Source organism: Bos indicus x Bos taurus, chromosome 12 (genome assembly GCF_003369695.1).
Source record: "Bos indicus x Bos taurus breed Angus x Brahman F1 hybrid chromosome 12, Bos_hybrid_MaternalHap_v2.0, whole genome shotgun sequence".
Classification (NCBI taxonomy): Eukaryota; Metazoa; Chordata; class Mammalia; order Artiodactyla; family Bovidae; genus Bos; species Bos indicus x Bos taurus.
In genome coordinates, this window is record NC_040087.1 from 71,066,352 (window position 1) to 71,083,136 (window position 16,785).

General features: G+C 41.5%; 1 protein-coding gene across 1 annotated transcript in view; it reads left to right on the forward strand.

Moving 5' to 3' along the window:
- The window catches only part of LOC113902124 (multidrug resistance-associated protein 4-like), a 137,115-nt gene that overhangs the window by 88,539 nt on the left and 31,791 nt on the right, over positions 1–16,785 (forward strand). The window contains 2 exon segments of the mRNA XM_027557078.1: positions 3,646–3,746; positions 5,040–5,231. Of these exon segments, the coding sequence (XP_027412879.1) occupies positions 3,646–3,746; positions 5,040–5,231 (293 nt within the window).

Below are 16,785 nucleotides of genomic sequence, written 5' to 3' on the forward strand. Positions count from 1 at the left end.
GTGAAAGAGCAGAGTGAAAAAGCTGGCTTAAAACTCAGCATTCAAAGATCTAAGATCATGGCATCCAGTCTCATCACTTCATGGCAAACAGATGGGGAAATGTTAAATGCAGTGACAGATTTTGTTTTCTTGGGTTCCAAAAATCACTACAAACTGTGACTGCAGCCATGAATGAAAAGACATTTGCTTATTGGAAGGAAAGTTATGACAAATATATACAGAATATTAAAAAGCAGAGACATCACTTTGCCAACAAAGGTCCATATAGTGAAAGCTATGATTTTTTCCAGTAGTCATGTGAGAGTTATCAATGGATGTAAAAGTTGGGCCATTGAGAAGGCTGAGGGCCAAAGAATTGATGTTTTCAAGTTGTAATGTTGGCAAAGACTCTTGAGAGTCCCTTGGACAAGGAGACCAAATTAGGAAGTCCTAAAGGAAATCAACTGTGAATATTCACCATAAGGACTCATGCTGAAGCTCCAACTTTTACCACCTGATGTAAAGAGCTGACTCATTAGAAAGTACCTTGATACTGGAAACATTTAAGGCAGGAAGAGAATGAGGTGGTAGAGGATGAGATTGTTAGACAGCATAACAAACTCAGTGGACATGAATTTGAGCAAACCCTGGGAGATAACAAAGGACAGGGAAGCCTGGCATGCTACAGTCCATGGTGTCACAGACTCAGACATGACTTAGTGACTGAACAACAACTTTGTTCAGTTTAGTTCAGTCCCTCAGTCATGTCCGACTCTTTGCAACCCCATGAATCACAGCACGCCAGGCCTCCTTGTCCATCACCAACTCCCGGAGTTCACCCAGATTCACGTCCATCCAGTCAGCAATGCCATCCAGCCATCTCATCCTTTGTCGTCCCCTTCTCCTCCTGCTCCCAATCCCTCCCAGCATCAGAGTCTTTTCCAATGAGTCAACTCTTCACATGAGGTGGCCAAAGTACTGGAGTTTCAGCTTTAGCATCATTCCTTCCAAAGAAATCCCAGGGCTGATCTCCTTCAGAATGGATTGGTTGGATCTCCTTGCAGTCCAAGGGACTCGCAAGAGTCTTCTCCAACACCACAGTTCAAAAGCATCAATTCTTCCGTGCTCAGCCTTCTTCACAGTCCAACTCTCACATCCATACATGACCACAGGAAAAACCATAGCCTTGACTAGACGAACCTTTGTTGGCAAAGTAATGTCTCTGCTTTTCAATATGCTATCTGGGTTGGCCATAACTTTCCTTCCAAGGAGTAAGCGTCTTTTAATTTCATGGCTGCAGTCACCATCTGCAGTGATTTTGGAGCCCAGAAAAATAAAGTCTGACACTGTTTCCACTGTTTCCCCATCTATTTCCCATGAAGTCATGGGACCAGATGCCATGATCTTCGTTTTCTGAATGTTAAGCTTTAAGCCAAGTTTTTCACTCTCCACTTTCACTTTCATCAAGAGGCTTTTTAGTTCCTCTTCACTTTCTGCCATAAGGGTGGTGTCATCTGCATGTCTCAGGTTATTGATATTTCTCCCGGCAATCTTGATTCCAGCTTGTGTTTCTTCCAGTCAAGTGTTTCTCATAATGTACTCTGCATATAAATTAAATAAACAGGGTGACAATATACAGACTTGACATACTCCTTTTCCTATTTGGAACCAGTTTGTTGGTCCATGTCCAGTTCTAACTGTTGCTTCCTGACCTGCATACAAATTTCTCAAGAGGCACGTGGTCTGGTATTCCCATCTCTTTCAGAATTTTTCACAGTTTATTGTGATCCACACAGTCAAAGGCTTTGGCATAGTCAATAAAGCAGAAATACATGTTTTTCTGGAACTCTCTTGCTTTTTCCATGATCCAGTGGATGTTGGCAATTTGGTCTCTGGTTCCTCTGCCTTTTCTAAAACCAGCTTGAACATCAGGAAGTTCACGGTTCACATATTGCTGAAGCCTGGCTTGGAGAATTTTGAGCATTACTTTACTAGCATGTGAGATGAGTGCAACTGTGTGGTAGTTTGAGCATTCTTTGGCATTGCCTTTCTTTGGGATTGGAATGAAAACTGACCTTTTCCAGTCCTGTGGTCACTGCTGAGTTTTCCAAATTTGCTGGCATATTGAGTGCAGCACTTTCATACCATCATCTTTCAGGATTTGGAATAGCTCAACTGGAATTCCATCACCTCCACTAGCTTTGTTCATAGTGATGCTTTCTAAGGCCCACTTGACTTCACATTCCAGGATGTCTGGCTCTAGGTCAGTGATCACACCATCGTAATTATCTGGGTCGTGAAAATCTTTTTTCTACAGTTCTTCAGTGTATTCTTGCCACCTCTTCTTAATATCTTCTGCTTCTGTTAGGTCCATAACATTTCTGTCATTTATTGAGCCCATCTTTGCATGAAATGTTCCTTTGGTATCTCTAATTTTCTTGAAGAGATCTCTAGTCTTTCCCATTCTGTTGTTTTCCTCTATTTCTTTGCATTGATTTCTAAGGAAGGCTTTCTTATCTCTTCTTGCTATTCTTTGGAACTCTGCATTCAGATGCTTATATCTTTCCTTTTCTCCTTTGCTTTCTGCTTCTCTTCTTTTCACAGCTATTTGTAAGGCCTCCCCAGACAGTCATTTTGCTTTTTTGCATTTCTTTTCCATGGGGATGGTCTTGATCCCTGTCTCCTGTACAATGTCACGAACCTCATTGCATAGTTCATCTATCTATCAGATCTAGGCCCTTAAATCTATTTCACATTTCCACTGTATAATCATAAGGGATTTGATTTAGGTCATATCTTTATGGCCTAGTGGTTTTCCCTACTTTCTTCAATTTAAGTCTGAATTTGGCAATAAGGAGTTCATGATCTGAGCCATCTTGCTTTTGCTGACTGTATAGAGCTTGTCCATCTTTGGCTGCAAAAAATATAATCAATCTGATTTCAGTGTTGACCATCTGGTGATGTCCATGTGTAGAGTCTTCTCTTGTGTTGTTGGAATAGGGTGTTTGTTATGATCAGTGCTCTTTCTAAATTCATAACTTTTTAAAACTTTGTTTCTTTATTTGGCTGCACTGGGTCTTAGCTGGGGCATGCAGGATCTTTAGTCTTAGTTATAACAGGAAGGAATTTAGTTGCAGCATGTGAACTCTTAGTTGTGGCACGTGGGGTCTCTTTGCCTGACCAGGAATCAAATCTGGGCCCCCTGCATTGGGAGTTCAGAGTCTTAGCTATTGGACCACCAGGGAAGTCCCTCATAGTATGTGTGTGTATGTGTGTATGTGTTTTTACTATATTATTGTCTCATACAACAGAAATAATATTATGAGTGATAATATCATTACATGCCAATAATTTCAATATTATAAAGAAGTCTTCTCACTACTATATATAAAATAGGTAACTAAAAAGGACCTACTGTATAGCACAGGGAATTCTATCTAATACTCTGTAATAACATATATGGGAAAATAATTTTAAAATAGCAGATTTATGTATATATCTGGCTAATTCACTTTACTGTACACCTGAAACTAACACAGCTTTGTAAATCAACTATGCTTCAATAAAAATCATAAAAATAAAAGAGTCTTCTTTGTAAAGTGACAGAAGGACCTGTGTGAGGGGTTGAGAAATAGACTCACTTTATTCCTCTTCTTCCTCATTTAGCTTTGAATCTCGGGCAGGTTGGCCTGGTCCTGTCTCTCACGCTCACACTCACAGGGATGTTCCAGTTGTGCGTCAGGCAAAGTGCCGAAGTTGAGAACATGGTGATGTTTATTTTTCTGTTCTTAGCCTTTTCAGGTCTCCTTGCTGTTATATGGCATAAAAGCAATTCTTACGTAAAATAATAAAACCCTTTCTTCTTTTTTTTTTAACATAATCTTACAAAGTCTTTTATGTTCTCCTCCATCTGCTTAAGGGCTTCCCTGGTGTCTCAGATGGTAAAGAATCCACCTGCAATGCAGAGCCACAGGAGACAAAGGTTCTATCCCTGGATTGGAAAGATCCCCTGGAGAAGGGAATGGCTACCCACTCCAGTATTTTTGCCTGGAGAATCCCCATGAACAGAGAAGCCTGACAGGCTATAGTCCATGGGGTTGCAAAGAGTTGGACATGACTGACTGACTTTCCCTTTCACTTTCCATCTGCTTAAAGTTAATAAAAATATATACATATTTTCTCACATATGTATGCCATGTCAGAAGATTTTACATTCATCATAAACTGCCTTCAAATACAATAAATGTCTCTGTAGGAGAGAGGTTCTGAAATTCTGGAGACAATGTAAGCTAATTTCTTAGCAGCTTATTTATCTTTGCTTCTTAATGGATAATTCCTTATTTTTGGTAAAAGAAAAGAATCCAGTATTTTAAGGTTTATTTAATTAATATTTATCTCAACCCCCCCCCCCATTTTATCACTTATTCTTGTGTGTGTTGAACACCTGAATTTGCTGGTGGCCCTTCTTCCTGGTAGGTAAGCTTCCTCTCAGAATGTGCTCTCAAAGGTGTGGAATTATGGTTGTTTAAGAGGCCTTAGTCAATAAGTAAATTATATACTTTTGAATATTTGTACCTTCTCCTAAAGGGAGAAAAACAATAAAAATGAAGTTTTTCTATTTATTTCTTCTAACAGAGTTGAAAGTGACTATTAAAATGATGTTTGATGACTGTCCAGTTCTGGACATCTGTAACACGTGACCCTTCTGTAGCTACACATATTGATCGATGTCCATAAGTGTTCTTTTCTTTCAAAAATAACTTTTGCTTTTTTTATTCAGATGTGAAAGGTGGATCAATAAAACCTTACCATTCATTTCTATAATTTTTTTAGCTTTTGTATAAAAGTGAAGAAAGTAGTCATGTATAAAAGTGTTGAAGATGATGAACAAGTTTGCAGATCATCTAAGGTCTCATCAAACTCCTACTTCTGTCCTTTGTGGATGTTGAGACCTGAGATACTCTGAACCATAGAAAAGCAGGAGGTTTCATTTACAATCTCTGGACACCCATAAACTAGATCCTCTGATACTAACTCATGTGATGTCATATGTCTTTCAGATGATTTCAGTAGAAAGGGGGATTGAATATACAGAACTTGAGAAAGAAGCACCCTGGGAACTTGAGTATCGTCCACCACCACACTGGCCCACCGATGGAAAGATTTCCTTTTCCAGTATGAACTTCAGATATAACTCGGACAGTCCTCTGGTATTGAGGAACCTGACAGCATTCATTGTCCCAGGACGAACGGTTAGTTTAAGCCATTCGCCTCTTTAAATCCAGCTAAAGATTTAGCACCACATCTGCTCTTGGCTTCCTTATCACTGTGTCAGGGGGACTGTTTGCTCCTAATGGATGCAAATCAGTGGCATTGTAGGTGAATCTTTCTTGGAAACTGATCATGGAATGGGGATACCAGCAAATTTTTCCCTGTGTTGTGAGCTCCTTCATGGTGGTTGATGGGCCCTGGGATCCGGGGCTCCATCTTAACCTGACCCGGGACATATATGTGACACCTGATTATTCATACAAAGTCTGGGACATCAGCCTTGTCTTCCTGGCCTTAAATCTCTAATATCTCATTCCTTTCCATCTTTTCTTTTTTGTATTTTGAAATCTTCTCTTCTTCCCATGATACCCTCTGATTGCAGCCTCGCTTTCTGTCCCTTAGCCCTTCCTGCAGCCTTGTCCTCCACTCACCCACACTGAGCTGCCAGCCCTCTGCCCTCCCTCCACAGACTGCTTCTTTCTTAGCCCAGATCTGATCCTTACTGGCCTGGGTGAGCTGCTACTGGAACCATAGCATAGCCTCAAGTCCACTCCAGCAGCGGCCTTGGGGTGACCTTGTATCCACCAGAGAAGAGCCTGAATAATGACCCAGTGAGGAGTAAGGAACCAGGGCCTCAGATGGAGGCAGGGTCTAGAGACTGGCTCAAAGTCAAAAGCAAATGGAAGGGAGCAGAGAAGATCCACGTGAGAGATGGCAGAGAAGCTTGTGACCTAGACCTGCCACAATTCATGTCTGCTGGTGATGTTCCTTCCACACTCAGCTTGAGGCCATCAGTTGGGACCAGGACAGAGTCTTGAAGAAGAGACTGAACAAGATCTGGCAAGGCGTTAGGAGCTCTTCCCCACCTCCCTCTGCTGCAAGTATGTCTCTGACATACACACCCTTCCCTGCACTGGGACTGTGTGTAGTTTCTCCCAACATACCATGTCCTCCCTGTTCCCAGTGCGCACGCTGCCCCTCAGCCTCAGAGACCCAGGCCCTCTGTCATCTGGATGGTGAAAATCTCATTTTCTGAGTCAAGTCTAGTGCATCTTCGAAACCTTTGGTTTAATATACCCTTATATATACTAATATGCTAATATATATTATATTTTTAATATACATACCTAATAGACTATATACTTAATGTACTAACATATACTTAATATACTAATATATATGTTATATATATATATATATATATATATATAAAACATATGTATAGACACTAATATATCCTTAGTGTCTTATATATTCTTTTAAGGTAGCATTTATGGTACACCTATGTGGAATGCAAAAGTAGGAAGTCAAGAAACACCTGGAGTAACAGGTAAATTTGGCCTTGGAATACGGAATGAAGCAGGGAAAGATGAATAGAGTTTTGCCAAGAAAATGCACTGGTCATAGCAAACACCCTCTTCCAACAACACAAGAGAAGACTCTACACATGGACATCACCAGATGGTCAACACCGAAATCAGATTGATTATATTTTTTGCAGCCAAAGATGGAGAAGCTCTATACAGTCAACAAAAACAAGACCAGGAGTTGACTGTGGCTCAGATCATGAACTCCTTATTGTCAAATTCAGACTTAAATTGAAGAAAGTAGGGAAAACCACTAGACCACTCAGGTATGACCTAAATCAAATCCCTTATGATTATACAGTGGAAGTGAGAAATAGATTTAAGGGCCTAGATCTGATAGATAGAGTGCCTGATGAACTATAGAATGAGGTTCGTGACATTGTACAAGACAGTGATCAAGACCATCCCCATGGAAAAGAAATGCAAAAAAGCAAAGTGGCTGTCTGGGGAGGCCTTAAAAATAGCTGTGAAAAGAAGAGAAGCAGAAAGCAAAGGAGAAAAGGAAAGATATAAACATCTGAATGCAGAGTTCCAAAGAATAGCAAGAGGGGATAAGAAAGCCTTCTTCAGCGATCAATGCAAAGAAATAGAGGAAAACAACAGAATGGGAAAGACTAGAGATCTCTTCAAGAAAATTAGAGATACCAAGGGAACATTTCATGCAAAGTTGGGCTCAATAAAGGACAGAAATGGTATGGACCTAACAGAAGCAGAAGATATCAAGAAGAGGTGGCAAGAATACACAGAAGAACTGCACAAAAAAGATCTTCACAACCCAGATAATCACAATGGTGTGATCACTGACCTAGAGACAGACATCCTGGAACGTGAAGTCAAGTGAGCCTTAGAAAGCATCACTATGAACAAAGCTAGTGGAGGTGATGGAATTCCAGTTGAGCTATTCCAAATCCTGAAAGATGATGGTATGAAAGTGCTGCACTCAATATGCCAGCAAATTTGGAAAACTCAGCAGTGGCCACAGGACTGGAAAAGGTCAGTTTTCATTCCAATCCCAAAGGAAGGCAATGCCAAAGAATGCTCAAACTACCACACAGTTGCACTCATCTCACATGCTAGTAAAGTAATGCTCAAAATTCTCCAAGCCAGGCTTCAGCAATATGTGAACCGTGAACTTCCTGATGTTCAAGCTGGTTTTAGAAAAGGCAGAGGAACCAGAGACCAAATTGCCAACATCCACTGGATCATGGAAAAAGCAAGAGAGTTCCTGAACTTAACTGATGTTCATGGCAGCCAAAAGTTGGAAGGAACTAAATCCTTACAATGAAGTATTGCTGCTGCTGCTGCTAAGTCGCTTCAGTCGTGTCCGACTCTGTGCGACCCCATAGACGGCAGCCCAACAGGCTCCCCCGTCCCTGGGATTCTTCAGGCAAGAATAGTGGAGTGGGTTGCCATTTCCTTCTCCAATGCAGGAAAGTGAAAAGTGAAAGGGAAGTTGCTCAGTCGTGTCCGACTCTTCGCGACCCCATGGACTGCAGCCCGCCAGGCTTGTCCATCCATGGGATTTTCCAGGCAAGAGTGCTGGAGTGGGGTGCCATTGCCTTCTCTGACAATGAAGTATTATTCAGCCTTAAAAAGGAAGAAAATTCTAACCTGTGGATAAACCTTGATGACATCTTGCTAAATGAAATAAGCCAGACACAAAAGGAATGAATACTCTGATTCCATTTATGTGAGATTCCTAGAGTAGTCAAATCCAAGAAGACAGGAAGTAGGAAAGTGGTCACCAGAGCCTCAGGGAGGGGAAATGGGGAGTTGTTTGTTTAATGGGTAAGAATTTCAGTTTTATGATTAACAAAAAAAAATTCTCAAGCTAGGTGGCACAGAAATGTGAATGTACTGAACAACAACCTATACACTTAAAAATGGTTAAATTTTATGTGAATTTCATCATAATTAAAATAAAAGATAACACCTGTGGCATGCTTTGTAATTTGGGATCTGTATCTCATAGTATCTTAGGGCTTTTTAAATCAGGGAGCATCTTGTTTTCATCTGTGTTTCCAGAATGTGGCATTCTGTAGGGCACAGAGAGGGTGCTGAGGGACTGCTCAGGTGTGAGCAAGCAGGAACCAACATGAAAGAATATTCAACTTAATGCCCAAATGCTACCCAGGGGGCAGTTTCAGTTAGTCACAGGGCAAAAGCTCCCTGCTAATTATTTCCAGTTTCAGTGTAGGTCAGGAAAAGTGTGAACTGCTGTGTCAGGAAAACATTAAACGCAGCTCTTGATACAATCTTGTCCTTGAGAGCACTGTATGTGGTGTTTACTCACTCTCAGACAATGTGTCTGTCAGATTTTCTGTTGTAAATTTAATTCTGTTCATCTGCACTTGTCTTAAATTTCCCCCAAAGCCATAAAATATGATTTATCTAAGAAACTTTTTTAGGACAACTTAGGAACATAACAGATTCTTATTCTTCCTTCTTAAAACCTGCAAACCATAGGATTATTGAGATTCTAAAATGTTTGAGGGAAAAGTGAATTTGGAGACTAAATTAATAACTGAAGTAACTTGTCTTTTGATCTGTGCCTTGGTCCACTCTCAGTATCACTGTTAGCTTCATTTCTGTGTTTGGAGATGGCATCCAGGCAGCGTGTTCATGAAGTGATTTCAGTCCACTTGTGTATATATCAGGTTCCCTCTCCTGAGCAGGGAACCTGTCCCAGCCTCCATCACTCCAGGACACACTTTTGGTGTTGGATTTGACTGAGAGAGGCTGTTGGCGGGGGTGGAGGCGGGTGGTGCGGGCAGGGGACGTGGGAGTGAGCCAGCCCAGCAGAAGTGGGGCTTAATTCTCTTTTCCTCATTTCCTCTTCTGTTCCGATTCCTGGAAGTTAGAGCCAATAGGAAAGTATAGTAGGTACTAGTCAGGATTTCAGAGAAGGCAATGGCACCCCAGTCCCTGGGGTGGACTACTCTTGCCTGGAAAATCCCATGGATGGAGGAGCCTGGAAGGCTGCAGTCCATTGGGTCGCTAAGAGTCAGGCATGACTGAGCGACTTCACTTTCACTTTTCACTTTCATGCATTGGAGAAGGAAATGGCAACCCACTCCAGTATTCTTGCCTGGAGAATCCCAGGGACAGGGGAACCTGTTGGGCTGCCGTCTATGGGGTCGCACAGAGTCGGACACGACTGAAGCGACTTAGCAGTAGCAGTCAGGATTTTGATTCACAGAAGAAATTGCAAGTGAAAATAAGGAGCTAGGACTTCCATGGTGGTGCAGTGGATAAGAATTTGCCTGCCAATGCAGGGGACACTGGTTCAATCCCTGGTCTGGGAAGATTCCACATGCCACAGAGCAACTGAGCTCTGCACCACAACAATTGAGCCCTTGTGCCACAACTACTGAAGTCTTTGCTCAGCTACAATAAAAGCCACCTCAGTGAGAGGCCCGTGTACTGCAACAAGGAGTAGCTCCCACTCATCACAACTAGAGACAGCTCATGCAAAGCAATCAGGACCCAGCAGAGCCAAACAGAAAAAAAATCAACATGAGTTAAATAGCACCCTGGACTTCCTGGTTAGAGTCTGAACATGGGCTTCATTTTTCATTTAGATGATTGTGTGATTGATTTGATCAGTTTAGAGAGTCCTGGGCAATAAAATATTTTCCAGCTCTCAAGGTAGATTGATTTTGCTTTCCTTTTTCTCACAGCTATTACTTGGATGCTACATTTATACAGATGCTTAGTAGACCATGCTATAACGTACAAAAATATTAGTTTTCTGCATTTTTTTTTTATGTAATATTTTCTTAAAAACTGCTCCCTTCACTCCCAGATTATCCCCTTCCCCTGCTGGCTTCCTAATTCCCTGTGACTCAGACTGTGATGCAAGAGCCAGCAGCACCTACCTCTCCTGGAGCTTCTTAGAAATGCAGAGTCTCAGGCTCACCCAGACCTCCTGACTCAGATTCGTATCTGAACATGACTTCCACCTGTCTCTCCAATGGGCAATTTTTGATGAGTGATAACCTGTGATTCCCAATAAATGTCCTTTGACAGTTTGAAATTGAACTCAAGAATTCCCAAATCTCTGCTGCTAACTGAGCAAGAGGATCTAGAATGTTCTGTGCCACTAGATTTACTTACTTTAATGCTTTTATGAGATGGTTAAATGGCATTACTGACTGGATGGACATGAATTTGAGTAAGCTCTGGGAGCTGGTGATGGACAGGGAAGTGTGGCATGCTTCAGTCCATGGGGTTGCAAACAGCTGGGCATGACTGAGCAACTGAACTTAGCTGATGCTCTATAAATTGCACCTTTGCATTATAATCTAATTCTGTGTGATTCCACTGCATTTCTATGCTTCTTTCTAGTGGAGTCTGTCTTCATCATGGGTAGTTTTCATCCTGCTGTCTGTCCTTCTCCACACCAGCCTCCTGCAGGGACTGGAGGGATTTCCCACAGGCTCAGCCCTACCTGGACCTGGAGTCAGAGACAGACCAGTGCAGCAGTGTATGTGTGGCTGTTTCACCACTTGATGTAATCAAAAATGAGTCCTGCTGCCCCAAGCAGGGCATGAGGTCTGTTTGGCCTGTTCCCCAGGCACCATATGCCTCACTTAGCTGCAGGTTTCTCTATCAATCCAGCTGTGGGTGCCAGGTCTTCCTGCTGACAGCTGGTCCACCTGCCCTCAGGTACCCTCTTTGCTCTCACTCACCACATGTATGCCTGACCATAAGATCTCTATGGTAGGCCTGTTTCTTTAACTGCAGCTACACCTCTCCCCACTTTCTCTGTTCTAGCTACTCAGAGACATGATAAGGTGTCAGGCCATCCAGGGGATAAGGAGGCCCATCAGCAGGTGGAAAAGAGGCAACAGACGTGGATTTGAGTCCCATCCTGCTACTTATGGGCTCTGATATTCAGACAGACTAATTCATCTAAACCTCAATCTTTTCTTATACAAAATTGAAGCGATAGATTATAACCTATAGGGTTTATGTACAACCTAATCAAGATAAGGCATGTAAAACACCCAGAGTAAATGCTTGGACAAAAATGATGATCATTTTCATAGGGTATAAAATGACCATAACCGCTTATGCTGTGGAAGGTGTTTTCTGTCCCAGGAGAATGAGGTGTTGGCCATTTGAAGTTGTATTTATGGCTGTAGGATCCATCTGCTGTGTCTGTCTCTGTCTGATTTATCTTGTACTTAAATAATATGGTAATGAAGTGAAGAAGTGAAGTTGCTCAGTCGTGTCCGACTCTTTGCAACCCCATGGACGGTAGCCTACCAGACTCCTCCATCCGTGGGATTCTCCAGGCAAGAGTACTGGAGTAGGTTGCCATTTCCTTCTCCAGGAGATCTTCCCAACCCAGGGATCGAACCTGGGTCTCCCGCATTGAAGCCAGATGCTTACCATCTGTGCCACCAGGGAAGTTCAATATGGTAATAGATTTTCCATAAATTTCTCTGGACTGAGTTAAAAATCTCAGCTCCCATGGGAGTTTCTTTTTCTCAGGATACCACAGGTAATACAAATAATAAAAAGTCAAGTCCAATACAGATCCTGATGTCAACATATGCAGTGTGGTTGAAGAAACAAGAAAATGGCTATATTAGCTTTGTAAGCTAGAAGGAGATCACCGTTTTTATAGATGCTTATAAAAATGACATAACTTCTGTTAGAATTGTAACAAGTCCATATTAGGGGACAGGAAGAGCATTTACAAGGAATTAGACATGTGAGACAGACTTAATTATGTGTGGTTAGGGTTTCAGCAGGTGGAAATGCATGTGAAAGGCATTCTGAGAGGTGAGACCAGCATAAGCAAAAGCATGATGCCCTGATTCAGTGAATGAAGAACTAGACACCTGCAAAGCATCCAGGAAAATGAACTACCAAGTGTGTAACTCACATTTTTACATTCAACCCTCACAACTAGCTAGTGATGTCAAGGAAGCTGACTCATGTACATGAAGAATGGAGAGGTTAGAGAGGAAAGTTTTGTAGAAGAGATGTCCTGGGGTGGAGTGTTGGGTGCTGAGCTGGCAATCGGGAGCTTAATCTGAGAAGTGAGAGCACATGGACCAGAGGGGGCAGGTGCAGGGGACGGGGAGCCAGGAGCTGTTATGCCTCCAGCAAGACGTGCTGGGAAAGTGATTCCACTTATTGGAATCAAGTTGATGTTGATTAAAACAGAGCTATAACACCTGGATTTGTGAACATGCAGGGAAATGGGTGGTAGTAGAAAATGGTATCATACTTCCAGAGGGTAGGCTAGCAGCTTAACAGCTTCTGCTGAAAATGTTCATACTTTGTTGTTGTTGTTTAGTCACCTAATCACATCCGACTCTTCCCAACCCCATGGACTGATGCACACCAGGCTTCTCTGTCCCTCAGTGTCTCCTGCAGTTTTCCCAAGTTCATGCTCATTGTATCAATGATGCCATCCAATCATCTCATCCTCCGTCATCCCCTTCTCCTCCTGCTTTCAATCTTTCCCAGCATCAGGGTCTTTTCCAATGAGTTGGCTCTTTGTGTCAGGTGGCCAAAGTATTGGAGCTTCAGCATCAGTTCTTCCAGTGAATATTCAGGACTGATTTCCTTTAGGGTTGACTGGTTTGATCTCCTTGCTTTCCAAGGGGTTCATACATGACTCTCAGCAATTCCACATCTGAGATTTTTTGTGAAGGAAATGATTAAGGTTGTTTTCAAAGATTTAGCTTCAGGGATATTTAACACAGTTATTTATAATAGCTAACTATTTGACACTGCCTAAATATCCATCAATAGAGGATTTGTTAAATAAATGATCATGTGTACTATAATATTATGCAACCATTAAATAAATATTTTAGAAATACAAAATGAAAACACATATAACAGTATGTTCACATTAATTGTCTTTTCTTTATATATGTGCACTTGTATCTTTAAGAACACATAGAAAAAAAAATACAACAAAAACAACAAGAACACACACAGAAGCCTAGAAAGTAAAAACATTTTAAGAATTTTTTTTTCAGAGTGCTAGGCTATAGCTAGTATTTATTTACTTTTCAAATTCTTTTGCACCAATTATGATTAAGGAAAGAGTTTATTTTGTTTTTAAACACTGCGAGCCTGGGAAAGATGTAATGAGAGTAAAGTGGGGAAGATGGATGAAGGGGTTGTTTTGTGTGGAACATTGGGTGTTGATTTTGCTGAGTTTGATGTGTGAAGAGAGATCCAGGAGCAAGTGTCTAACAAGTGTTATCATCAGAGAGCAACCTGGTTGGAAAAACAGAAAGGGGCCACTGCAAAGCAAGTAACAGAAAATTTTCTCCAAGTGTCTTTATAATTGTATCTGTTTCTTTATTTTTGGCTGGGCTGGGTCTCTGTTGTTTCTTCGGCTTTTCTCTAGTTGCCGTGTAGGGGCTTCTCACTGTGGTGTCTTCTCTTGTTAAGAGCATGGGCTATAAGGTGCGAGGGCTTCAACAGTTGAAGCATGTAGGCTCATAGACATGGTTCCCTGGTTCTAGAGCGCAGGCTTAAAAGTTGTGGCACACAGACTTAGTTGCTTCACAGCATGTGGGATTCTCCTGGACTAGGAATTGAACCCACATCTCCTGCATTTGCAGGCAGTTTCTTTACCACTGAGCCACCAGGGAAGCCCCCAAGTGTCTTTAGATTGAAGAATGTAAGCTTACTGACACTGGTGACACTCTCTATGGGCAATTGGTAAAACCCTTTGGTTACCCAGAAAAGACATTCAGACTATAGCTTTGATGACTGAACTCTAGGAATAATCAGAATCAGGTTTTTTTTGAGTTGCCTTTTTCTTTTTGGGGGGCCTGGGGCCATGCAGCATGTGGGATCTTAGTTCCCTGATCAGGGATTGAATCCACTCCTCCAGCAGTGGAAGCACAGAATCTTAACCGCTGAACTGCCAGGGAAGTCCCCTGGTTTTTAGTTTTCTTCGCTGGAGTTTGGAACTCAGAGTCCTGTGGTCATGAGCAGTCCTTGGTGCCCCTACATATCTCAGTCCATTTCCCAAAGTTTACAGATGTTCCCATTTGCACAGATGGATCAGTTTCAGTGGAGCTGATAACATGGGAACATACACACATTCTCACAGATCAGTTCTCACCTGTGTCCTGATGTGCATTGATTTATGTATAAGAACACTCTGAAATATAGGCCCACTTGTTTTACTGTGCTTCAGATAATACTTAAAAAAAAAAAGGACATTTATGGCAACACTGTCAGGCAAGTACATTGGCACCATTTTTCCTATAGCATTTGGTCACTCCATGTCTCTGTCACATTTTGATAATTCTTGCAATATTTCAAACCATTTCATTATTATATTTATTACCGTGATATGTGATCAGTGGTTTTTAATGTTACTACCCTATGAATGCTTAGATGGTTAGCATTCTTTTAACAATAAAGTATTGGAAATTAAGGTATGTACTTTTTTTATATATAATGCTATATTGTACATCATTAGACTACAATATAGTATAAATGTAACTTTTATTTGCACAGAGAAGCAAAACATTGATATAACTTGCTTTATTTTGATATTCATGTGTTATGGTGGTCTGGAGCCAAATCCAAAATATCTTTGAGGCCTGCCTGTACACAGAATACATGAGCCACATATATACACACTACAACCTGCCTGTATGCAGAGAATGGCCCATCTGTATTATATGAATTAGGTTTAACATAAGGTACAAAATATCCCAAGAAGCCTGCATGCAGATCAAAAAGCAACAGTTAGAACCAGACATGGAGCAATAGACTGGTTCAAAATTGGGAAAGGAATACCTCAAGGCTGTATATCATCACCCTGCTTATTCAACTTACATGCAGAGTACAGCATGCGAAATGCTGGGCTGGATGAAGCACAAGCTGGAATCAAGACTGCCAGGAGAAATACCAGTAACCTCAGATAAGCAGATGATACCACCCAAATGGCAGAAAGTAAAGAGGAACTAAGGAGCCTCTTGATGAAGGTGAAAGGGGAGAGTGAAAAAGCTGGCTTAAAACTCAACATACAGAAAACTAAGATCATGACTCCTGGTTCAATCATTTCATGTCAAATAGATGGGCAAACAATGGAAATGGTGATAGACTTTATTTTCTTAGGCTCTGAAAGTGACTGTGGATGATGACTGCAGCCATGAAATTAGAAGATGCTTCCTCCTTGGAAGAAAAGCTATGACAAACCTAGACAGCATGTTAAAAAGCAGAGACATTGCTTTGCCGACAAAGGTGCATATAGTCAAAGCTATGGCTTTTCCAGTACTCATGTACGGATGTAAGTATTGGGTCATAAAGAAGTCTGGGCACTGAAGAATGGATACTTTTGAACTGGGGTGCTGGAGAAGACTCTTGAGAGTTCCTTGAACAGCAAGGAGATCAAACCAGTCAGTCCTAAAGGAAATCAGTCCTGAATATTCATTGGAAGAACTGATGCTGAAGCTCCAATACTTTGGCCACCTGATACTAAGAGCCAACTCATTGGAAAAGACCCTGATGCTGGGAAAGACAGAAGGCAGGAGGAGAAGGAGATGACGGGATGAGATGGCTGGGTAACATCACTGATTCAATGGACATGAGTTTGAGCAAACTCCAGGAGATAGTGAAGGACAGGGAAACCTGGCATGCTGCAGTCCATGGGGTCGCAAAGAGTTGGACACTACTGAACAATAACAAAATGTCTTATAGTCTTTGTATTATCTTTATAAGATAATAAAACTAGCTGAACCCACTTGTCTTATTTTAATCTCTATAAAGATACGTTCTTTTTTGAAATGCCATGATTGATTTGACAGACTAAGATGTGAAATTTCAGAGGTTTTCAAATCAGAAAACCTGAAAAGTTCTAAACATTCTGATTACATTACTCAGAAAGATTTAGTTGTTCTTTTTTTAAAGCCATGAGTTTTAAAACTTTACTGAATTACAAATGATCCAAGCATATGTTACACTTTCATCAATTCCAGATTTTCAATACAGATGAAATCATCTCTTGGAGAGCTTCCTTCAGAAAATTTGCAGTTGGGGTTCCCTGGTGGCTCAGACAGTAAAGAATCTGCCTGCAAGGCAGGAGACCCGTGTTCTATCCTTGGGTCAGGAAGATCCCCTGGAGTAGGAAATGGCAACCCACTAGCATTCTTGCCTGGAGAATTCCATG